The sequence below is a fragment of the Schistocerca gregaria genome, chromosome 4 (assembly GCF_023897955.1).
Source record: "Schistocerca gregaria isolate iqSchGreg1 chromosome 4, iqSchGreg1.2, whole genome shotgun sequence".
Classification (NCBI taxonomy): domain Eukaryota; kingdom Metazoa; phylum Arthropoda; class Insecta; order Orthoptera; family Acrididae; genus Schistocerca; species Schistocerca gregaria.
In genome coordinates, this window is record NC_064923.1 from 318858259 (window position 1) to 318883310 (window position 25052).

General features: G+C 41.9%; 1 protein-coding gene across 13 annotated transcripts in view; it reads right to left on the bottom strand.

The window, feature by feature from the left end:
• The window catches only part of LOC126266871 (alpha-L-iduronidase), a 215063-nt gene that overhangs the window by 18407 nt on the left and 171604 nt on the right, over positions 1–25052 (bottom strand). For 12 of the 13 annotated variants that reach the window (XM_049971511.1, XM_049971516.1, XM_049971512.1 and 9 more), the window contains one exon: positions 19594–19670. The exons of the other annotated variant lie outside the window; for it this stretch is intronic. In XM_049971511.1, coding sequence (XP_049827468.1) covers positions 19594–19670 — 77 coding nt within the window. The remainder of the gene's footprint in view (positions 1–19593; positions 19671–25052) is intronic. 13 annotated transcript variants of the gene reach the window in all.

Below are 25052 nucleotides of genomic sequence, written 5' to 3' on the forward strand. Positions count from 1 at the left end.
CTACGATACTTCCATTGCATGTGGACTGCTGAGCTAGCTGCTCAAGACAATTTCCAAGAACACGTTCAAAAGTATTTTGCATGACTGTCTGTCTGTACCAGATACAGAAATCCCAGTCTGTACTGCATAGGTTAAGGTCACTTCCAAATAGTATTGCATGATCAGTGTATTTATACACTACTGACCATGAACTTTCTTTGAAGAACTCTAGGAATGACACAGCAGAATTGGGCAGCCAGTAAAAACATCCAACAATTAACTTGATTTCACCTACAGCTGTTATACATAATCACATAACTTCACTGTCACACTCTCAATGTAGGCAATATTTTTGTCAACTGCAATGAACACTACCCCTCCTATGCCTATAACCAGTCATTCTGATATCCATTCCATGACTCGCTAAATATCTCAGGGCTTTCCACTTCGGATTTCAGCCAGCTCTCAATCCCAAGAATAATTTGGAAACTTTATTATGAATACTTTGACAGTTTGCTGACAAAATGTTTACAGTTGAGGTGTCTTTACTCTCAATACGGTCTGACTTCTGTTGCTGCATATCGACTGGTGAGTGTTCATCACACTACCTCAAACAACCATCTAGCCTAAAAGCCCTCATGAGTACTCCACAAGTACTCTGCTGCCAGAATAGCTGCTTCCTTTTTGTAGTGCACTCCTGACCTGTCAGGGAGACTCCTACAGGCCTCCACATGATAACACAGGTCTATGTTCTTTTGTTGTTTGGTTTTGGAGTTGCTCTTAGCAACTAAATATACCTATCTCTCTAACTGATCAACATTACAATAAAAATGAATCCAGTATATTTTCAGTATATGTAACTGAACATTATTTCAAGTATGGGAGCTTCAGGTACAATTATCCTATCAGTGGTAACTCAGAACTAATATACACCAAAAATACTGCAAGAAGGTGGACCGATCCTCAGTGTAACGACTGGCAATTCATGTGCCCCTATTTTGGCCAGACAATCTGGTACTCTGGTTTGCTCAGGTGGAGGCCAGTTTTTGTTATGCTGGTATCACAGCACCCACAACCAAATTCACACTTACAGAGAATCAGTTAGACCAGCCTTATATGTATAAAAGAGCAATATTGCTCTGTCTTTAGTGAATACCTATGACAGGTTAGAAACAAAACTGATTGGTAGAGTCACCACATTTCAGGAGGACTGCACCAAGCAAGTACTGATGCGGGTGATTGGAAACTGTCACAGTACCTGTGGCACTTTAGGAGTAAGGGTGACAATGGGACAGCATCCAAACATCTTCTACACACATTACGGAGCAGCCAGCTGCCATTGCAAGTAAAGGTGATCAAAGCCTCCGAAATGGAGATGCCCCTGGACACTGTGGTGCAACTGGTGGACTGCTTTCTAGAAGCCATCACTCCAAGCCAGGTTAGTTGTGTGTCAGAGCCATTTAGTTGCGCAACTGCACACCTTACAGCCTAGCACTTGTATTTTAATGCTCTGTCAACAAAATTGGACATGCTGTGCGCTCAGATCAGTACATTATTGTCATAAGATGAACCAAAACAATAACTGCAGATGATCTAGGAGCTGATCATCGCCCCAATCTATGTATGGACAATCCCGCCCCTGGTAGCTGAGTGGTCAGTGCGATGGTATGTCATACCTAATGACCCGGGTTCAATTCCCACCACCTGTCTGACCATGCCATGGTGCCCGTTTATATCTGACAGAGTATCTGCCCAGAAGTATTTAATAGATACAGGCTCCAACCTGAGCATTCTATGCAGGATGTCACTGCATTGTTGTAGGTCATCAACAGCATTACATCTGTTCACTGCAAATAATTCTAACATTGCAATGAATGACATACAATAATAAAAATTAAACTTGGGACTATGTTGTCAGTTTCTGTGGGATTTTTCAGTAGTGGACATCAGTGAGGTGGTCATTGGAGCAGGTTTTTTTGGTACACTACCAACTCTTGCCAAACGTGGCTGATGCCCAATTAATGGACAATGTTACAGGACTTATGGCCACAGGATACCCTGAAACACCACAGAACATGATGTCAAGGCAATATAAGTTGTCGAAAAAGAATACTGCTCATTGTTCTGAGAGTTTCTGACTTTGAGGAGACCTCTAGGTGCACCAGAACAAGTCCTACACGACACTGTACAGTACATAGCGACCACAGATGGACCAGCTGTGTCTTGTAGGCCTATGAGGTTAGTGCCACGGTGCTTTGCCATCACGAAGGGGGAGTAACATGATGCAGTGAGAGGGTATCACCAGACCACGAAATAGTCCATAGGCATCTGCTCTGCATTTATTTCAAATGAATGGAGGAGCCTGGCACTACCCCGTACCATAGTTGATGGACTACAACCAAACATTTCATGAGATGACAATATTTAGTGTACTCAGCCTCACAAAGGCTTACATCTAGATTCCTGTGGCAGCAGAGGATAATGTTATTCAAGTTATTTGAGTGAAAATTCATGACATTTGGACTACACAATGCTGCACACATCCAGCAGATATTAATTGACTCTACCTTGCATGGGCTACCACTTTTTTCTTTACTTAGACAATATGCTTGTGTTTTCATCATCCAAGGACCTACACGGCCAACATCTCAGCATTTAGAACATTATTGTGTAATGCTGAACATGATCAAATGTATGTCTGGGCAGCCAGAAGCTGAATTTCTAGGACACTGAATATCTTCTGCAGGTTAATTGCCACTGAACATAAAAGTTGAAGGCATTCTGCAGCTGTTTAGACTGAATGCAATTGAAGCATTTCATAGGTACTTAGATATGCTTAATTTCTACTGTTGGCATTTAGCACTGGAAAAACAAGAACTGTTGACCACAGTACCGGCTGGGCTGAAAGTCAAGAGCAGTTTCCCTGTGCAGTTGACTCAGGAAATGCATCTGGCATTCAAAATGATGAAACAAAGTTTGGCAAAAGCATCACTGTTGGCACATCCCAAACCTGACACTCCTCTAGCATTATTGGTGGACACCAGTCAGTTGGCTATTGGCATGGCTCTTAAAAATCAGACAGACAATGCATGGCAGCCATTCGCATATTTTTCTCATAAGTTATCACCATCACGACAGGTATAGAGTACTTATGATCGAGAGCTCTTGGCTATTTGTGATGCAACCAAGAATTTCAGACTGCAGATTGAAGCAAGAGAGTTCACCATATACATGGAATGCAAGCTGTTGACTGACGCTTTTAAGAGGAACAGTATCATCTTCTCTTTTGGTTGTATAACCACCAGGAATTTATTAGCCAATTCAACATTAACAAAGTTGTGGTGGCCAGCATATTACAGCCTGTGAGCATTACAGTACTCTCCAAGGATCAACAAGAGGATCCCAAGTTACGTGCACTGCTGCAAGATGACACCACAGACCTGCAGTTGCAACTAGCTGACACTACTGGAGAAGACTGTCAACTGTACTGTGAAGTGTTAGGACGACAAGTGTTCAACAGACTACACAATCTCTGTCATCTCGGAGTTTGACTGACATTCAAGTTGGTGTCATGATGTTTTTTGTGGCCTCGAATGGAACAGGACTGCTGTGAAAGGACATGAACATGCAACTCTATAAGATCTTAGATCATGTACACAACAACAACACTGTAGTTGCGGTAGTGTCAGGGATCCAGACATTATTATGTGCCAGGATGGTCAATTCAGGATGGCATGCTGGACGGTGGGTGTGTACAACCAGTTCCTCAGCATTTGTAGAACCAGAAATGCTCCATTAGCACATAAAATCTTTATTCTTTGAGGTGTTCATGCAATTGATGTTGACGGTGATCCAAAGGCATGCTCTGACCCTCAAGCAGCTGTGGCTACCTTAGCAAAGCATAATGTGGCATACATGGCTGCAGCAATGTGTGGTGAGTGTCAGGCTGGTTGCTACAGCAGTTGGCCAAGCACACAGCATGTTGGCTCCAAACCCAAGAAACCTTGGAGATGCCCAGAGGCCAGCTGGATGGTGCTAATTCAAGACCCAACAGCATCAGCTCTAAAAGCAGGCTGCACACCAGCAGCTAGAAGCAGATTAGCCCCCTATGGCACCACTGAGCGACAGGGAGTATGTCTCGGTGTCTGCAGCACTTGAGAACAAGATACTGCTAGGATTCCAGCAACAAGTATTAATAGTTGCTTGACCCAGTTTTGTTATGACAAGGTGACATGTAATTGACGAAGTCGGATCAGCACTGGGCTATGGCATGATCTCATTCAGCTCACTACTAGGGTGAGCTTGGTTTTGCACATGCTGTGTCAACAATATTCCAGCCCTGGCAACAGGTTTTAACAGCCATCTGGCTTGCCCTCCCTAGCCATGAGATGTGAAGCCCATGCAGAGGAGTGTTGGTGTAACACTGTTCTGAACCTACCCAAAACACAGCAAGCTTTCAGTAGGAAACTAGTGGTTTAAGAAAAAGTAGGAAAAAGGAGGAACATCCCGCTCTCAGGTAGAAATTATTGAAGAAGTTTAGGTCAGCTGCCATAAGAAAAAATGCGAAACAAGTAACATCTTACACATTAATTCAAACCAAATGCAAGCCTTAGCCTAGTGACAATGGCATAGTTCTTTGTACAAAGGTGCTGGAAAGGATAATCATGTTGTAATAGTTGGTGCAGCAGGAACCAGTGCTAACAGTGACTGGAGTTACAATATTGAGAGTGACCTGATAAAGACAGCTTTGGCAATGAACTCTAGAAATGATGACTTGTTTTTGTTTGTGGATGTTCTGGTCAGCCCCTACTGAACAGAGATCAAATGCCTCTTCCAGGTATTGCTTGCTGTTGATGTCATTCACAGGTAGGACTTTACAAGGCATCCCTGCCTCTCAACAAGAATGGGAAAGGAAATTGTCTGTACTGCTTGCTGAATCTTTGTGGGTGGTGGGGGACACTGACACTCATGGGCATAACATTGTGGTCACTAGTGGGAGGGAAGCACCTTTGTTGGAGTTAACTCAGATTTCAGTTTACCATAATCAAAACAAGTAAGCACAACTGAAATTTCTGTGCCTAAAAAAAGTGGAGATAAAAAAGGAGATTAAAGCAAACTTATTGCATCACAATATGAGAGGATCAGAAATAGAATCAATAAACTTCTGATATGTTAAGATCTGCAGCCTACAATCAAGTAGAAGTAATATGCATTTCTGAAAATTATTTGACCACAGGTATACACTATGTGATCAAACGTATCCGGACACCTGGCTGAAAATGACTTACAAGTTCGTGGTGCCCTCCATCAGTAATACTGGAATTCAATATGGTGTTGCCCCACCACTAGCCTTGATGACAGCTTCCACTCTTGCAGACATACGTTCCATCAGGTGCTGGAAGTTTTCTTGGGGAATGTCAGCCCATTCTTCACGGAGTGTTGCACCGAGGAGAGGTATTGATGTCAGTCAGTGAGGCCTGGCACGAAGTCGGCATTCCAAAGCATCCCAAAGGTGTTCTATAGGATTCAGATCAGGACTCAGTGCAGGCCTGTCCATTACAAGGATGTTGTTGCCATGGAACCATTCTGCCACAGGCTGTGCATTATGAACAGGTGTTTGATCATGTTGAAAGATGCAATCACAATCCCCGAATTGCTCTTCAACAGTGGGAAGCAAGAAGGTGCTTAAAACATCAATGTAGGCCTGTGCTGTGATAGTGCCATGCAAAACAACAAGGGTTGCAAGCCCCCTCCATGAAAAACATGACCACACCATAACACCACCGTCTCTGAATTTTTACACATGCTGGCAGTTGATGTTCATCGGGCATTTACTGTACCCACACCTGCTATTGGATTGCCACATTGTGTACCATGATTCATCACTCCACACAACGTTTTTCCACTGTTCAATCGTCCAATGTGTACGCTCCTTACACCAAGCGAAGTGTCATTTAGCATTTACTGGTGTGATGTGTGGCTTATGAGCACCCGCTCAACCATGAAATCCAAGTTTTCTCACCTCCCACCCAATTGTCATAGTACTTGCAGTGAATCCTGATGTAGTTTGGAATTCCTTGTGATGGTCTGTATAGATATCTGCCTATTACACATTATGACCCTTTTCAACTGTTGGTGGCTGTGTCAGTCAACAGAGGAGGTCGGCCTCTATGATTTTGTGCTGTACATGACCCTTCACATTTCCACTTCACTATCACATTGGCAACAGTGGACCTAGGGATGTTTAGGAGTAATGAAATCTAGCATACAGACATGTGACACAAGTGACATCCAATCACGTGACCACGTTCGAAGTCCGTGAGTTTACGGAGTGCCCCATTCTGCTCTCTCACTATGTCTAATGACTACTGAGGTCGATGATATGGAGTAACTGGCAGTAGGTGGCAGCACAATGCAACTAATATGAAAACATATGTTTTTGGGGGTGTCCGGATACTTTTGATCACATTGTGTAGTATGCTGAATATTGATGGATATAGCTTAGTGTCCCATTATTGCTGGTCAGGTATGGAGAAATGAGGAGCTGCCACTTACATTAAGAAGGGATCCATGTACAAAAATATTGATATCCATACCTTTTGTAGCAATCAACAATTTGAAGATTCCACTGAATAGAGTGTATAAGACTCCATCTGGTAATTCTGAAATATTTATGTAACAACTTGATGCATTATCGAACTTCATCACTCCCAGCATAATTTGGTAATTTTAAGGTGAAATTTAAATTTTAGCTTATCTATTTTAGGGCTATACATGAGCCATTTGCCACTTCATACAATTTAGCTCCTCTTATGTGGTTTTGCAACAACAGTTATGGGGACCAGCAATATTGTTATTGACAACATTTTTATAGATTTGTTCAGACACCAAAGTCATAGTGTAATTCCCTTAGTTAAAGACCTCTCAGACCACAATGGTCACTTGATGACATTTAATATTAGAATGAATGACATAAATAAAAATGAATGGAAAACTACAAGATTATTAAAGTAGAAGGGACTGAGGAATTCAAGAAGAGTTTGTGAATACAGACTGAAAAGATTTGCATAAGACCTTGGCATTAATGAAAATTATAATTTATTCTATAATATAGTTATAGGATACTTTGACAATCGTTTTCACAGGAGATTAATCAGTAGAAGCAGATTAAATGCACCTAAACCCTACATTACAAATAGATTCAGAATATCATACAAAACCAACAGAAGAATCTACTTTGTGTCAAGGGTTAATGTGCTGTCAGCACTGAATGTCATTAGAGATAGAGCACATGCTCAGATGTTTCAAGAACGGGGAAGGAAATTTGCCATGGCCTTTGAAAAGAATCATCCCAGCATTTGCTGGGAACAATTTAGGGAAATCACAGAAAAACCAAATCTGGATGGCTGGGTATGGATTTGAGCCATCAGCCTCCTAAATGCAAGTCCAGTGTGCTAACCAAGTCATCAGAGTATTAAAAGGTATGGAATTGGCTCTGAGCACTATGCGACTTAACTTCTGAGGCTCCTTCATCAAAAAGATAAGAACTATTAGGAACAGTTAGAAATGATACAGGAAAAACAAATTTTAAAAAATGAAGAAATTTCTTTAAAGGTAACTAATCAACTTATTAAAGATAGTGCCAAAATTGTAGAAATTTTTTGTAACTTTTTATTCTGGATACCAGATAATTTAGATTTGAACACTTCTTTGGCAGACAGTCAATAGCTCCGAAGAAAAGACTTCTGAAACAAGCTTGAAAAAACTCAACTTCATTCTGTACCTCCAACAGACATTTTCAGTGTTATCAACTATCTTAAAAATAAACATGTAGTGGTTATGAAAAAATCAGTGGTAAAATAATGAAATCTGTTCAGCTGGAATTCGTAATATTATCACACCATAATCATGGGTAGATCACATAACTAGTGAGGAGGTATTGAATAGAATTGGGGAGAAGAGGAGTTTGTGGCACGACTTGACAAAAAGAAGGGACCAGTTGGTGGGACATGTTTTGAGGCATCAAGGGATCACAAATTTAGCATTGGAGGGCAGCGTGGAGGGTAAAAATCGTAGAGGGAGACCAAGAGATAAATACACTAAGCAGATTCAGAAGGATGTAGGTTGCAGTAAGTATTGGGAGATGAAGAAGCTTGCACAAGATAGAGTAGCATAGAGAGCTGCATCAAACCAGTCTCAGGACTGAAGACCACAACAACAACAACAACCATAATCACAATTAAGTCCACATCTGAAAGTTGGGTCATTAATGAAATACAATACGTAGCACTGAAAGCATGTTTATTAAGGTCACCAATATATAGACAGAACAGAACTGCATCCTGAATGGAGAGTGGTGCTGTTTATACAAGCATATAATATTCCAGAATATGAAAACATTACAAAGATAAGGAATTTGAAAACCTTCCAGAAATAATAAATACTAAATATCAGTTTGCCAGTGATCAGATTTAAACTTCTGAGCTGCAGCTTGCCAGCCACTAGCTAATGGTCTTGCGGTAGCATTCTCGCTCCCCGAACATGGGGTCCTGGGTTCGATTCCCAGCAGGGACAGGGATTTTCACCTGCCTCAAGATGACTGGGTGTTGTTGTGTCGTCTTCATCATTATCATTCATCCAGGTCAGAAGTTTAAATCTGATCACTGGCAAACTGATATTTAGTATTTCTCATTTCTGGAAGGTTCTCTAAATTCCTTATCTTTGTAATATTTTCATATTCTGGAATATTATATGCCTGTAAAAACAGCACCACTCTCCATTCAGGATGCAGTTCCATTGTGTCTAAATATTGATGACCTTAATAAACATGCTTTCAGTGCTAAGTATTGTATTTCATTAACGACCCAACTTTCAGATGTGGACTTAATTGTGATTATGGTTATGGTGTGATAATATTATGAAGTTCAGCTGAACAGATTTCATTATTTTACCACTGATTTCTTCATAACTACTACATATTTATTTTTAAGAGAGTTGATAACACTGAAAATGTCTGTAGGAGGTACAGAATAAAGTTGAGTTTTTTCTAGCTTGTTCCAGAAGTCTCATACACAATTAATCTTTTTGCTGTGATGCTTTCTCAGAGGGACTAAAACTAAAATATGCTGTTGTCAAGCCACTTCATAAAAAGAAGATAAAACAATGGTAAAGAGGTAACAACACATCTCATTATCACCTGTATTTTCAAACATTTTGAAGAAGACTATGTGCTATAGACTTCATAAACATTTAGTACAAGAAAACACACTCAGTAGTGCAGTAGTCACCAGAAAGACCGCGGGCGGCACACATCGGCATGGCGCATCACAGATGGTAGTTGCGCAAGTAGAGTCCTGTCCACCAGAGGGCACGCGAGAATTCGGACGCGACCTCTGCTGGCGTAAAAACAACAACAACTCAGGCAGCACAGGTCGTACCCCGTCAGTCAACATCGGGCATGCCTAGGACACAGTCTCGGTCTACGCTAAGTGAAGTGTGACGCAAACGTGAACAGTGTTACTATACAATTGTTGTTCTTTCGTGTGCTGCTTCGTTGTTCCGGTTCCTCTGCTTCTCCACAGCATGGAGGATTTTGTGCGGGTTTTGGTTGAGCAGCAGATGGAGATCATGGCCACCATGAAACAAGTGCTTCTGGTGTTGCTCTCCATGCAGTCTGCTCCAGCACCATTCCCTCCTCCCTTTCCCCCGTATGACGAGACGGCGGAGGATTGGGACGCATATGAACATCGCCTCCGGCAACATTTCCAGGCGTTTCATGTTGCCGATGTGGAGGTATGTCGTGCTCTTTTCTTGTCTTGGATATCTCTCTCGCTGTATCAAGTTTTGCGGCTGCTAGGAACCCTCGTCCTTGTCTTTTGATGCATTGTGTTCATTGCTGTCTTCATATTATCGCTTCTGCATGCATGTTGTAGCAGCTGGGGTCGAGTTCTATCAATGCAAGAAACAGCCCCATCAGTCTTACTGGGTGTGGGCCACTACCCTGCACGGTGTTAGTTGCAAGTGTGATTTTGTCATGGAGCAGTCGTGAGAGCCGTATGCCCACATTAAGGTGCGCGACATCTTTGTTCGTTCAGCCCCTGATAGGGAGGTCCGGCAACGGGCCCTGCAGTTGCAAGACCCTTCCCTTGAGGAAGTCCTGTCCATTGTTCAATCGTATGAAGTCTCTCATGCCACAGGTCAACAGTTGGAAGCATGGTGCGACGTCGCGGCAGTTCAGGGCGGCATGACCGTGGCCACTGCGTCTGGGGTGGACAAAGTGCGAGCGGTACAATCCGCCCCCAGCGTTGTGCCTTTAATATTTTTTGTGGGATGTAAAATTTAAAAACCTCTCTCACACCAGCCTGATTTAGCTTCACTGATAAGGATAGTAAAAAACATGCATATATTAAGGGAATTTTCATTCACAAAGCAGGCTTATCACATTCACACAGTTCAATACTGTTCTACCCTGATTAAGTTGAGCTTAACTTAAATTCCATAAGGCAGTGAAGCAATTTAGAAGTCTCGGTGCAATGAAAATTGTCAGTCGATCTCCTTAAAACATGTGGAATAATTATTAACTTTCGGTGATCACATGGGGAAGACCGAAGATCTGCTGGTAAGACCGTGTTAGCCTATTTATTGAAAGTAATAAACTGGATATCTTGAGCATACAAAACGGCAGGTTCAACCAGTGTAAATCAGACTTTCCCAACTGATACCGTGCAACACAGCATAGTAAGCAGACACTGTCAATAATAATCAGATAAATAATACACGAACACACTTACTTTAGTTTAGTTCATGTATTAAATTCCTTCTCATACAGAATCTCATCAAGATGGCAACTAGCTCAACAATACATACATATACATCTTTGTTCTTTCATGGATAATCAGCAAGATTTCCTTCATTCTTTTCATAAGAGAAAACATAGATAGCAGAAAAGCTAATCCATGGAGTGAATGGACGCTCCAAGCAATAATAGGGCTTGAAACTACTTTGCATTGGAAATCATCATATATTAAAGTTTAGGAATCGGTTAGATAAGAAGAGATATTTCGAGATATGTACCAAGTTATATAATTTATAAACATTTCTGAAAAGATCGCGGAGAGACCACTGCAAGAGGCATTACAGGCCGTTTGTCGCATATGTAATAAAAAAGGACACATTGCTAAAGTTTGCCACTCAGCCTCAAAAGAATCGAAGGAAGCAGGTACAGAGGACATGGACATTGATATTCAGGAAGTTTCATCAGGCCAGACTCCTGACACATCGGCACATAAACTCTTTATCGAGGTGTCGGTTTGGTCGCGCCGATTGCAACTGCAAGTAGATACGGGCGTGGCAGTTTCCTTATTGAATACACAAACGTACTCCAACCTCGGGTCGCCCCCATTGGTGCCTGTTTACCGGTGTCTATGCGGTTATGGTAAACAGTTCATTCCCGTACTCGGTCAATTCACTACCAACGTGACTTACAAATGTCACTCGGCCTATTACTTTTATTGTTGTCAGTGATGCGAGCTCCGCTAACCTTTTTGGCCTGGATGCCTTTCAAGCTTTCGGTTTTTCTATCGCTGACTCCATACAGTTGGTCTCCAAAGACGTTCCCTATCAATCATTGGAATCTTTGATCTCAGAATTTCCAGATATCTTAGAGGAGGGCCTGGGGCATGTTTCAGATTTTGAGGCTCACTTAATGTTGAAGGCGTCGGCTCGCCCACGTTTTCTACGTGCGTGGCAGATCCCCTTGGCTCTCCACCCTAGGCAGTTCTAGACCGGATGACAGACCTAGGGGTCGTTCTTCCCATTTCTTCTAGTGAGTGGGCTTCGCTCCTCATTATTGTGAGGAAGCGCTCGGGGCAATTACGTCTTTGTGGCGATTTCAAGGCCACCATTAATTCCCAATTGGTGGTGGACACCTATCCTTTGCCTCGTGCTGATGAATTGTTCTCCGCCATGGCGGGAGTCCAATATTTTTTGAAATTTGATCTTCCTCAGGCTTATTATCAGATACTACTTGATGAGGACTCCAAACGGCTGGCGGTCGTCAACACCCCATTGGGCCTTTACCAATACCAGCGGTTGGCCTTCAGAATATCCAGTGCCCCAGTGATATTATAGCGTTATTTTGAGCACGTCACGTCGACAATCCCTCATTGTATTAATGACCTGGATGACAAAACTGTCACAGGCTGCAGCACGAAGGAACACTTGCACAACCTTCGCACCCTCTTTCTCAAATTCAGGTCTGTGAGCCTGCGTTGCAACCTGCGTAAGTTGAACTTCTTCCAATCGTCCATTGAGTGTGTGCGCTACACCATCTCTCAGCACGGCGTCCAGCCATTAGGAAGTTTGGTCCAAGGTATCGTCAACATTCCTCGGCCCACCTCGCTGAAAGAGTTACAAGCTTTTTTAGGCAAGATAGCCTATTACCCCCGGTTCATTCCCAGGGCTTCCACCATAGCCTGCCCCCTGTACTGCCTTCTGCGCAAGGGTGTTCCTTTTGATTGGTTGCCTGCATGCGAGCGAGCGTTCAACCTTGTTGAAGGGCCTCCTCACGTGGGCGCCTTGTTTGGCTACTTTTGACCCCCATAAGCTGTTGGTCCTGGATACAGATGCTTCACAGTATGGGGTGGGGCGGTCCTGGCCCATCACAACGCAGATAGTTCTGAGCAACCCCTGGCATTTGCGTCTAAAACTCTTAGTCCCACGCAGGCCCATTACTCCCAGGTGGAAAAAGAGGCTTTGGCCATTGTCTACGCTGTTACCAAGTTTCACCCTTTCTTGTATGGCACAAAGTTTCAGTTAATCACTGATCATAAGCCATTAATATCGTTATTTGGCCCCTCCTCTCAGATTCCAGATTGGGCGGCCCACAGACTACAATGCTGGGCCTTGTTCCTCTCTAAGTACCATTGAGACATTCATTTTCACCCTACCGGACAGCATGCCAACGCCGACGCTCTTTCCCGTCTTCCAGTGGGCCCAGATCCTACGTTCGATCAAGAGGAGATTATGTGTTTTCATTTGGATGTGGTGTCCCGCCAAGCGGTTGATGGCTTTCCGATCACTAGTTCTCGAGTCACCACGGAAACGGCAGCTGACCTGGTTCTCCGGCAAGTAGTTCACCTCATTCAGCAGGGGTGGTCATCCCGCCCTCCAGGCCGGACCTCGGACCCTCTTCGTAATTATTTTATTCTACGAGACCACCTCTCGGTCTTGGAAGGAGTTCTCCTTTTGGCTACCGATGATACAGCTCCTCGCGTGGTTGTTCCTGCAAGTTTACGAAGGGAGGTCCTTACGCTATTACATGCAGGGCACTGGGGTGTTTCCCGTACTAAAACCTTGGCTCGCAGACATGTGTACTGGCCTGATATTCACAGGGAAATTGAGCACTTGGTGGCCGTCTGTTCCCAGTGTGCAAGCCAACAGGCATCTCCTAGGGCAGCATTCTCTTCGTGGCCGCCTGCAACCCAAGCAAGAGAATGTGTTCACATCGATTTTGCGGGCCCGTTTCTCAATGGCTTTTGGCTCATTGTCATTGATGCTTATTCCCGATTCCCATATGTGGTTCGCTGCTCCTCAACCACTTCAGAAGTTGCAATCCAGGCACTGGCAAAAATCTTTTCTGTGGAAGGTCTGCCAATCACCCTGGTCTCGGACAATGGACCGCAGTTTATTTCGCAGACCTTCCAGGATTTTTGTAGGCCCTTCGGTATTCGGCACGTTTGCTCTCCCCCCTTCCATCCACAATCAAATGGGGAAGCCGAGCGCATGGTGTGCACATTTAAGATGCAGATGAAAAAGTATGTGCACGAATTTCCTGCGGAGGAGGCATTGACGTTTTTCCTGACGGCATACTGGACCACACCAATGGGAGAACGCAGCCCTGCAGAGCTCCTCCATGGGCGCCAACCTAGGACTCTGCTGCACCTCCTCCAGCCTGGTCCTCGCCAGTCCTCACCAGTCTTTGCAAAACAGAGTACCTGGCTTTCCACTGGGTATGTCGGTCTGGCACATGGGTTTGGTCTCAATCCACGTTGGGTACCGGCAGTGGTCCTGCGCCGAAATGGCCGCCGGCTCTATACCTTGCAGGCGGGTTACCAGGTGGTACGTCGTCACCAAAATCAGCTACGTGCACGTTTGGACACCCACCTTCCGACCTCTTGGACACCTGTTTCCCCATTACCGGCACCCGTGTTGGTTTCTCAGGGGACGTTACCACCTCTCCCCGCTGTGACTCTGCCGCACGGCAATGTTTCTCAGCCTTGGCAGCCTCCAGTAGCTCCAGCACTGGCATCGCCATCATTAGCGATGCCCCAGCGAGAGCCGGCCCCCCTCGCAGGCCTGGTTTCTGAGGAGGCTGGTTCAGCTGTTGTCGTCCCTTCCCCATCGTCCCCGCCACTGGGTCTTGCCCCTCCCAAGGTGGACTGGGTTCCGGAGTTCAACAGCTTGTTGCCCATTCTATCCCGGGCTCTGGTGGTGGGACGACGGGGGCCTCTTCGTGTGGGTCACTTCCAGTCGTATTCGAAGGTTCGGCTCAGGGGTTGGCAGATCCCCTCGACTCTGGCCTTCCGATGGATGTGGAGGTCATTGCTCCGTGGCTGTGGATCACAGTGGCTTCACCCCCCGAAGGAGGAGGAGTGCAGTAGCCACCAGAAAGATCGCGGGCGGCGCACATCGGCATGGCGTGTTGCAGATGGTAGTTGCCGCAAGTAGAGTCCCGTCCACCAGAGGGCACGCGAGAACTCGGACGCGACCTCTGCCGGTGTAACAACAACAACAACAACAACAACAACAACAACTCAGGCAGCACGGGCCGTGCCTGGTCAGTCAACATTGGGCATGCCTAGGACATAGTCCCGGTCTATGCTAAGTGAAGTGCGACGCAAACGTGAATAGTGTTAATACAAGTAGCAAACAGTTTGGAATTCTAAAAGGACTGTCCACTGAACAGGCTGTATTTACCTTGACAGCTGATTTATTAGAATCAATAAACCACAAATTACTACAAATGGAAATATGAAGCATTTTGGACTTGTCTAAGGGTTTTGATTATGTGAACTATTTGGTTCTAATGCAAAAGTTAAAATATTACTGAACAGTAGTGACAACATGTTCATGGTTTTCATTTGACCAAAAGTAACACATACCAGTTTCATGTCAATCAAAACAATATGCTATCATAATCTGAAGCAATCAAACATAAGATTCAATGTTGGGTCCTCTATTGTCTCTGATATAGTTTCACAAGACACAAATATTGTTCTTTTTGCAAACATACAAGAACAGGAGTAAGAAATGGTACCAATCCCCTTGCAACTAATGAAATATTTGGAAATATCCACATAAGTTTCAAGGCAAATGTATTATTATTTACTTTTTTACAAGACTCAGTGATACAGTTCAGTGCTTCTCACAGAACTCCATAAATTACAAAAATAAGTTTCTTAAATAATGAAATACAAGAATTAGACGATGTTGAGTTTTTGGAGAACAGATAAGCTACAATCTTGTTTGGAAATACCACCATCTAGAACTAATGAAGCACCTTAGTTTAGTTATTTTACAGTAAATTTATTTTCTGCTAAAGGTGCTTTAAAAATCAAGAAACTAGTTAATTCTGCATATATCAATTCACTAATGCATTATGGAATAATGCTCTGAGAAATTCGACTTACATGGATAGTATGTAGAACATTATGCAAAATCCCCTTAGAAAGCTGAGTATTTTGACAACAGTGTCACTACACACACACACACACACACACACACACACACACACACACACAGGGCATTTCAAAGTCTTTGCAACAAATGTCTAGAGGTAACAGATAGTGTCAAGGGGAGAAATTTTGATAGGCAGAAAATGTTCACTGATACTTCTAAGTGGGATCAGGTGTCATTGAAGACTAGTTATGCCTCTGAAGTGCAGCAGGTCCAGTGGTTCCCAACCTGAGAGTAATACCCTCTGAGGGGCAAAGACAACTCTGTTTCAGTCACAAAACTAAATCATTTTTAAAAGATCATCATTGTTATCAATATTTAGTGAGACAGTAAGGCATCTTGTAAAACCAATGTATGAACATCTTCCTCATGGATTCCAGCCACTACAGATATACTTTGTACCATACATCTATGACAGTAAAATATGAAGGCCATTCAGAAATTATATGACCTTAACTTTTATTGTTGAAACCAACAACACTATTGGGGCATGTGTGGTCTCTGAATTTCTAAGCATATGTAGTGCATATACCTGATTTTTTTCATGATTGTGTAAACAACCAGTCACTAGCTAGCTGGTGACAAGTGAGCACATGTAAGTGGTAGTCAATGGATTTTATGTTGTGGGCAAAAGACAGGAAAAAAGGAACAATGCAACTGCATCAGATTTTGTTTTAAGCTTTGTGATTCTCAAGTTAATCAATTCTGCAAGATTCAACAAGTGATTAGGGATGAAGCAATGGTATGACACAGATAAAGTGGTGGTACAACTGCTTCGAAGAGGACTGATCTTGACTGAAGAGAGAAGCACATTCGGGTAGGCCCTCAACATCTGCAATAAAGTTGTTATTGAGCATGTAAGGACCATGGTGATGCAGGATAGACAAATCATGATCACAGAACCTATAGATGAGGTTAAAATTAGTATTGGAGCATTCACTCCATTTTAATGGAACATTTGACCTCAGGAGGATCTCAGCAAAATTTGTGCTAAAGTAGCTAACAACTGAAAGAAGAAGCTTTGTTCAGAGATTGTACAGGACATGCTGAATACTGTAAACTATAATCCCAACTTTCTTAACACAGTGTTCACTGGTAATGAGTCCTTAGTTTGTGGGTATGACCCAGAAACAAAGTTCCAGTCAGTATAATGGAAGCATCCATTATCCTTGGGACCCAAAAAAGCAAAGACAGGTCAGCAGCAATGTGAAAGTCATGTTGATCATCTTTTATGACTCCAATGGTGTGGTCCCCATATATGCCCCAGATGGTACTAATGTCAATAAGGTGCACTACAAGAGGTTCTGTGTTGCCTTTTTAAAGCAGTGAGATGCAAAAGGCGATAATACAACCACTCATTGTCTTCAATTAATTCACATCTACATCTACATCTACATTTATATTCCACAAGCCACCCAGCGGTGTGTGGTGGAGGGCACTTTATGTGCCTTTGTCATTATCTCCCTTTCCTGTTACAATCACGTATGGTTCACAGGAAGAACGACTACTGGAAAGCCTCCATGCATGCTCAAATCTCTCTGATTTTACATTTGTGATCTCCTCGGGAGGTATAAGTAAGGGGAAACAGTATATTCGATACCTCATCCAGAAACACACCCTCTCGAAACATGGACAGCAAGCTACACCGCAATGCACAGCGCCTCTCTGGCAGAGTCTGCCACTTGAGTTTGCTAAACATCTCCGTAATGCTATCACACTTACCAAATAACCCTGTCACGAAATGCGCCGCTCTTCTTTGGACCTTCTCTGTCTCCTCTATCAACCCGTCCTGGTATGCATCCCACACTGATGACTAATACTCAAGTATAGGTCAAACGAGTGTTTTGTAAGCTACCTCCTTTGTTGATGGACTACATTTCCTAAGGACTCTCCCACTCTCCCAGTGAATCTCAACTTGGCACCCGCCTTACCAACAATTAATTTTAAATGATCATTCCACTTCAAATTGTTCCGTACGCATACTCCCAGATATTTTACAGAAGTAACTGCTAACAGTGTTTGTTCTACTATCATATAATCATACAATAAAGGATCCTTCTTTCTATGTATTCACAATACATTACATTTGTCTATGTTAAGGGTCAGTTGCCACTCCCTGCACCAAGTGCCTATCCGCTGAAGATCTTCCTGCATTTCGCTGCAATTTGATAATGCTGCGACTTCTCTGTATACTACAGCATCATCTGTGAAAATCCGCATGGAACTTGTGACACTGTCTACTATGTCATTTGTATATATTGTGAAAAGCAATGGTCCCATAACACTGCCCTGTGGCACGCCAGAGGTTACTTTAACATCTGTAGACGTCTCTCCATTGAGAACAACATGCAGTGTTCTGTTTGCTAAAAACTCTTCAATCCAACCACACAGCTCGTCTGATATTCTGTAGGCTCTTGCTTTATTTACCAGGCAACAGTGCAGAACTGTACCGAATGTCTTCCGGAAGTCAAGGAAAATGGCATCTACCTGGGAGCCTGTATCTAATATTTTCTGGGTCTCATGAACAAATAAGCCACAACAAGCCACCATAAGGTGTGTGATGGTACCCTGTACCACTACTTGGCATTTCCCTCCCTGTTCCACTTGCAAATAGAGTGAAGGAAATATGGCTGTCTGTCAGTTGGTTGGTTTGAGGAATAAAGGGATCAGACTACAGGGTCATCAGACCCTTGATGGTCTGTATGCCTCTGTATGAACCCTGATTTCTTGTATCTTATCTTCATGGTCCTTATGCATGATGCATGTTGGCAGGGGCAGAATTGTTGGGCAGTCTGCTTCAAATGGCGGTTCTCTAAATTTCCTTAACAGTGATTCCTGAAAAGAATGTCGCCTTCCCTCCAGGGATTCCCATTTGAGTTCCCAAAGAATCCTGTAACACTTACATTTTGTTCGAACCTACAGATAATAAATCTAGCAGCCCTCCTCTGAATTGCTTCAATATCTTCCTTCAATACCACCTGCTATGGATCCTAAACACTTGAGCATTAGTCAAGAGTAGGTTGCACCAGTATCCTGTATGCAGTCTCCTTTGCAGGTGAACCACTCTTTCCTAAAGTTCTCCCAATAAACCCAAGTCAACCATTTGCCTTCCCTATCACAGTTTTTACATGCTCGTTCCACCTCATATTGCTTTTCAGCGTTACACCCAGATTTTACATCACATAGAAAATAACAGTTTTAGGCCAGTATGTCACTCATTCTCCAACTGAACCCAATGGTCTGAATCATTCTCCATGAGATATTGCACCATTTGCATTTTGTAGGGATGCCACTTATATGTGACCAAAATTCTCAATTCTCTAACCCCAGTTTTCTGGAACAAGTACTGTGCTTGTGCTCTTACTGTCTGATGTCAGAATGGTGGTTGATGTCATTTCACCTGTAGCCATTTTCAATTGACTAGCTTTTGATTTGTCCATGACAAGAGTGCTGCAATGTGGGCAATGTGTGATCTGTCTGGGTGGCATTGGTTGAAATCCTCTGTAACAATATGAGTGCTCCTGTCTTCTGACATCAGGATGATCTCAGTATGTTTAGTTTATGTTGACGCCATCAGCTTTTAAATTACATCTAAAGAAGAAACATCAATCATAACTCAGAATACATAGACGTATGCTCATGTGAATGACACCACTGTTTATCTTGTCTAATTATCTACCTGGTGGATATGTCATATGATTCCATTGGAGAATTACAGGTTGCACCCAAGACGGTGGCACCCAAAATGACACCATGTTGGTTATGAGATGCAGATGTAATGAAATATTTTGATACAAAGAGTATTCAATGACTGCTTTCAAACAAAACTAATTTAAGTTCATCACTGATCTGTGATAAAAGCGAGCTGCATATACTTACCTCGTGTTTATTTCTTTATCGCTCCATGTGAGAAGTACTTCATTGAATGTAATATTAAATGCCTTTAACTTTGTAACCTATTGGACAAACATATTAATTTAATCTGAGTTTTTTTAACACTGTAACCAAAAAGTTAGAACAGCAGTCAAAAATGAGAGCAACCAACAAAAAAATCATTTTTGCACCAATATTAACTAGTGGCAGAAGTTTAACACAGGAAAGTAAAAAAAATTAATATTCAAACACTTCTTCCAGAGCAAAAGGGAACAGGAAGAAAGGAAAATTTAGAATCTGGCAAAAATAAAATAGAATCTGCTTTTAGGATGACAGGTTTTTGTATGAATAGAAATTTTTTTTAAAAATACTGAAGATAGGCTGGATGGTGGTAGTGGAGGCATGTTTACAGCTGTAAATAATGTAGTGATATCTAGAGATGCTCTTTGAAACTGGACTCAAAATTGCAAATCTATATACTATTATGCATAAATCCTTTAGTGTTAAGGGCAGACTGCTTGAGACACTAATATTTCTAGCATCAGTTACTGATAAAGTAACAATTATGAAAAAATAACATTACACCAATTTCATTTTGATAGTCATGCACATTCAAGAGCAAAACAGAGTAGATATCTGATAAATGAAGCACTTCTGGACATATATTTTTTTGAACTTTTTTACTTGTATTGAGTTAAAGAATGACTCATAAATTCCTGGAGCTCTGTTCTTCAGCACTCAATATAATAATATAATCAAGTATCACATCATACAAAGTTACTGATACAGCTGTAATAGTTGAAGTTAAATGGCATTTTATGAATTCCAAAATAATTACATGCAAACATACTTCACTTGTTTCTCTATGTTAATTAATCTGTGCTATGAAATTAGTTTGTCTGTTTCCTTTAATTGTACATATTCTGGTAAATGTGTATCCATCATGATAGTAGTCACACATGTCCCAAAAATGCCAGTATATGTATACAGAGTGGACTGTTGCAGTGTTGCGGTGGTACAGTGGGAACCACACTAGTTTTTCATTCATATTTTTGTATTAACATCAGATTGAGTCTCTTCAGTGACAGTCTTTTTATTTTAGTTTGTTAATTGTAAATAACATTTCTATGTTATTTATTTATGCAATTTACTGTGCAGTGATTCTTCCTGACTCATCTCTCTAACTTCAGCCTACTCTTCATCACTACTTGATTGTTAGCCGAGTCTCTACCTGCTCCTGCATACACCTTACAACCTAGTATCTGGAATCTCTGTCTGATCATGATGTCATTTAACTGAAATCTTCCCATATCTCCCAGCCTTTTCAAAGTATATCTCCTCCTCTTGTGATTCTTGAACTAGCTGAAATTTATTTCAGAACTCACTTATTCTTTCTTCTCTCTCATTCTTAGTAACAAGTCGATATTCTTCTGCAACCCTTTCGTCTACTCCTTCTCCTATAACAGAATTCCAGTCCCTCATGACTATTAGATTTTCATCTTCATTTATGTACTGAATTACTAATTCATGATGTAAATAAAATAGAAAGAAACTTCCACATGGGAAAAATACATTAAAAACAAAGATTCCAAGACTTACCAGGAGGGAAAGCGCCGGTAGACAGGCATAATAAAATAACAGACAAACACACACACAAAATTACGAGCTTTCGCAACCGGCGGTTGCTTCATCAGGAAAGAGGGAAGGAGAAGGAAAGATGAAAGGATGTGGGTTTTAAGGGAGAGGGTAAGGAGCCATTCCAATCCCGGGAGCAGAAAGATTTACCTTAGGGGGAAAAAAGGATAGGTATATACTCGCGCGCACACACACACACACACACACACACACACACACACACACACATATATCCATCCATACATATACAGACACAAGCACACATTTTAAAGGCATATTTTGCCTTTAAATATGTCTGCTTGTGTCTGCTTGGCATATTTTGCCTTTAAATATTTACTCTACACTCATCTGACTAGAAAGCCTTGTCTTCTTTCCATTTATTTCATTGACCCCCTCTATATCTAGACTGAGCCTTAGCAATTCCCTTTTCATAATTTCTAACTTCCCTTCCAGCTTCTGACATTCCACACCCTGATTCATAGAACGTTATCTTTGCATTGAGTGTTCAACCTTTTTCTCATAGTCAACTCCTTCTTGGCAGTCCTGCTCCAGAGATCTGAATGGGGGACTAGTCTGGAATCTTTTGCCAATGGAGAGATCATCATTACACATCTTCAGTTACAGGCCACATGTCCTGTGGATACATATTATGTATCCTTAATGCTGTGTTTTCCATTGCCTTCTGAATCCTCACGCTGATTCTTCCACCTTCAGAGCCAGTTTCCCACACCAAGGGCAAGAGAGTGCCCTGAGCCTCTGTTTGCTCCTCCACCACATTTAACAAAGCTGTTGCCTAAATGAGGGTTACTTCTTATGCCAGAAGTCTTCGGCTGTCATTGCTGACAATTTTTATTCAGAATTTAAGCAATGATGGTGTTTGAGCCCAAGACCATGGACATTTTGATTACTAGTCAAAGTCACTAACTCTAGACCAAAGTCTACGTTTACTGAACATAAAAGAAGCCAAACAGGGCACAGAGTACAAACACTGCTTGAGTAACTGAAAAACCCATTAAAGTCCACAGACCACACAATTTTCACACCCTTTTGGTGAAGCTGGTTAAGAGGATGACAGATGTGAACAGGCTGGAGCAAAAACTTAGCATAATAAGAACTGTTGCCCAAAAAGGACTGCAGCTCCTTCAGGTTCTTGAGCACTGGCAGGTAGACTGTGGTTTTGGTTTACTTGGGCAATCTTTACTAAGCACATGTCCCCAAAAAAATGTGCCTCCCAGGCAAAAACTACATTTCTCCAATTTTCTATGAAGGCAGTCTTCCAGTAGGCATTGGAAAACCACCTGATTGCATAAATGCTCCTGTCATAAGTAGCCCAGGACACAGATGTCATCAAGAATGTTAACACGATAACAAATGTCCTTAATCAAATGCTACAAGTATTTTTGATAGATTCCTGGGACAGACAAAATTCTAAGAAACAAGTGCTTACACTGGTAAGGCCCAATGGGGATGTTGAGCACTGAGAAGTGGCATCCAATGGCAACTGTAGGTGTGTGTTGTGCAAGCTGATGCAGTAAAAATCATGCCCCCCCCCCCCCCTCCGATAAAAACACCAACAACTCTTCTGTATGTGGAATGGCATACAATTCTGTGATACATTGAGCTTTGACTATCTATTTAAAATTGCTACAAAGGTGTCATAGCACAATCTGGCTTCTAAATCACCACCAAAAGGTTTGCCCAATGACTGGGTGAAATAGGAGGGACAAAGTTGAGTTCTGGCTAATGCAACAAATCAATACTGACCTTGTCATGCATGATGAAGGGAATAGGGTGGGGTAACGAAATTTAGGTAATGCTCTTGGCATAATGGTGATGTTGGTTTGAAATTTTCCAGCCTGTCTAAGGCATTCTCGAAACAAACAAATTGGTTGTACAATTACAGTAAAGCATCCAAGTCTAGAAAGAGGACTGATTAGGACACTAAATGGACTGTGTCAATGATCTCGAATCCAAAAGAGCAAAACTATGTCCAGCTGAAAAATAATTTGTCCAAACGGTAAATTTACCTCTAACAACATAAGTTGTGATTCTCCATTTTTATGACAGGCTGAGACACAAAACTGCCTCCATTAATGCAATATGCTGTTTACTATAAGATACTACTTTGCATAGCAGTCATTGCAACACAGGGCAGCCCAAGAACCTAGACATGTTTGAGTTCATTAGGCTGCCTATTGCCACAGTGTTGACCTGAAACTCAGTTGGTCACCCATCCATGACCTACTAGAAACTCAAACTCCATCTGGAAAGCCTCAGAAGGCCCAGCAGTACTGACTACAACTACCCAGACAAGGCCAATGCCCGGATTTGGACCTCAGAGTTGGGTGCTAATCTGACGATCACATCCATACACAAAAGTTCCTTGCAGATTGAAACTGTGTGCCGGATTGGGACTCAAGTCCAGGACATTTGCCTTTCTTGGGCAATATTGTGAAATGTGACATCTTATTGCTACCTTCAATTGCTGGTGCAGTTATTCGATGAGTCCATTAGCACCTGGGTGGTAAGTAGTAGTGCAGATATGCTTCATGCCTAGGAGGATGGTGATGGCTATAAATAAATACAATTCAGATTGTGTAGCCTTGATCTGTGGAAACATTAAGAGGCAGAGAAAAATGTACACTCCATCCTCAAAAGAATATAGTTGCCACAGTTTCATTGGTCATATTAATCATAGGGAAGGCTTCTGCCCAACTCAAAAAGCAATCGATGACTGTAAAGCAGTAAACTTTCAGATGATGATAACAGCCCAATTATGTCTAACTAGATGTGCTCAAATCATCAGTTAGTTTGTCAAAATATGCTAAGTGGTGCTATGAACATTTTCTCTATCGTAGACCTGTTATGCCGAAGATGATATTGGTACTTTGCCAAAATCTCTTTTTTCGATGTAGAACAGCCAATATTATAAAAGATTCTCCCAGCACACATAGGTTATGTGATATTCAGCAGTCATTCTAATAATCTGGACAACTCCAAGTGTCCACCAAAGCTGTTACAATTTTCTCATTGACCAATAATAAACCAATAAGATGCCACATTCTTTTGTGAAGTTTAATTTCTCCCTTCTCAGGAGCTTGGCTATACTCATGTTGTTCCAGTTGATTTGTAATTTTTCAGTACTGGATTACTATTTGTATTTCTTGAACTGTAATATCATCAATTTGTGCTTCTGCTGTGTAGTACAGCAGTACTTCATTCTGGTATGAGACACCCGCATGAATTTTCTTTAAGTATTTTTATCATTTATTCATAATTTCCTTTTTTACAGTCAACATATATTATTGTCCGTCCTTCATCCTTACATTTTGCAAAATATGGCCTGTGTTCATAGCTCCTTTTGCTAATTTTTTGTAGATTTTCCTTCTTTCATTTGAGTGACAGTGCTCTTCCATCTGCTTTGTCTTCATTCTTACTTCTTGCTCCCTTTTTCTTCTGTATATTTTTGCTGTTCTCTTTTCACTGAAGAAATCCTAATCTGCTCTTATATTTTGGTGGGGAAAGCCTTGTGCAACTAGTAAGATAACATATTTAATGCAATCCCATTCTTCATCTGTGTAGTCTTCTTCTTCTTTCTTGCCATGCTGTTCTTGGGATAGCTTCAAAATAATCCCTTAATGACAGAATAATTTATAATGCAAAAAATAAAAGCATATCAGTCTGCCATGTAGCAAAAAAATAGAAAATGGAGAGTTTTGAGAATATTATGAAGAGGATAGGTTGCTGTCCACCATAAGGTAGAGATGTAGAGATGATGAGTCAGAGGCAGGCACAAAAAGTCTGATAAACAAATAAGCTTTTCCTTTATC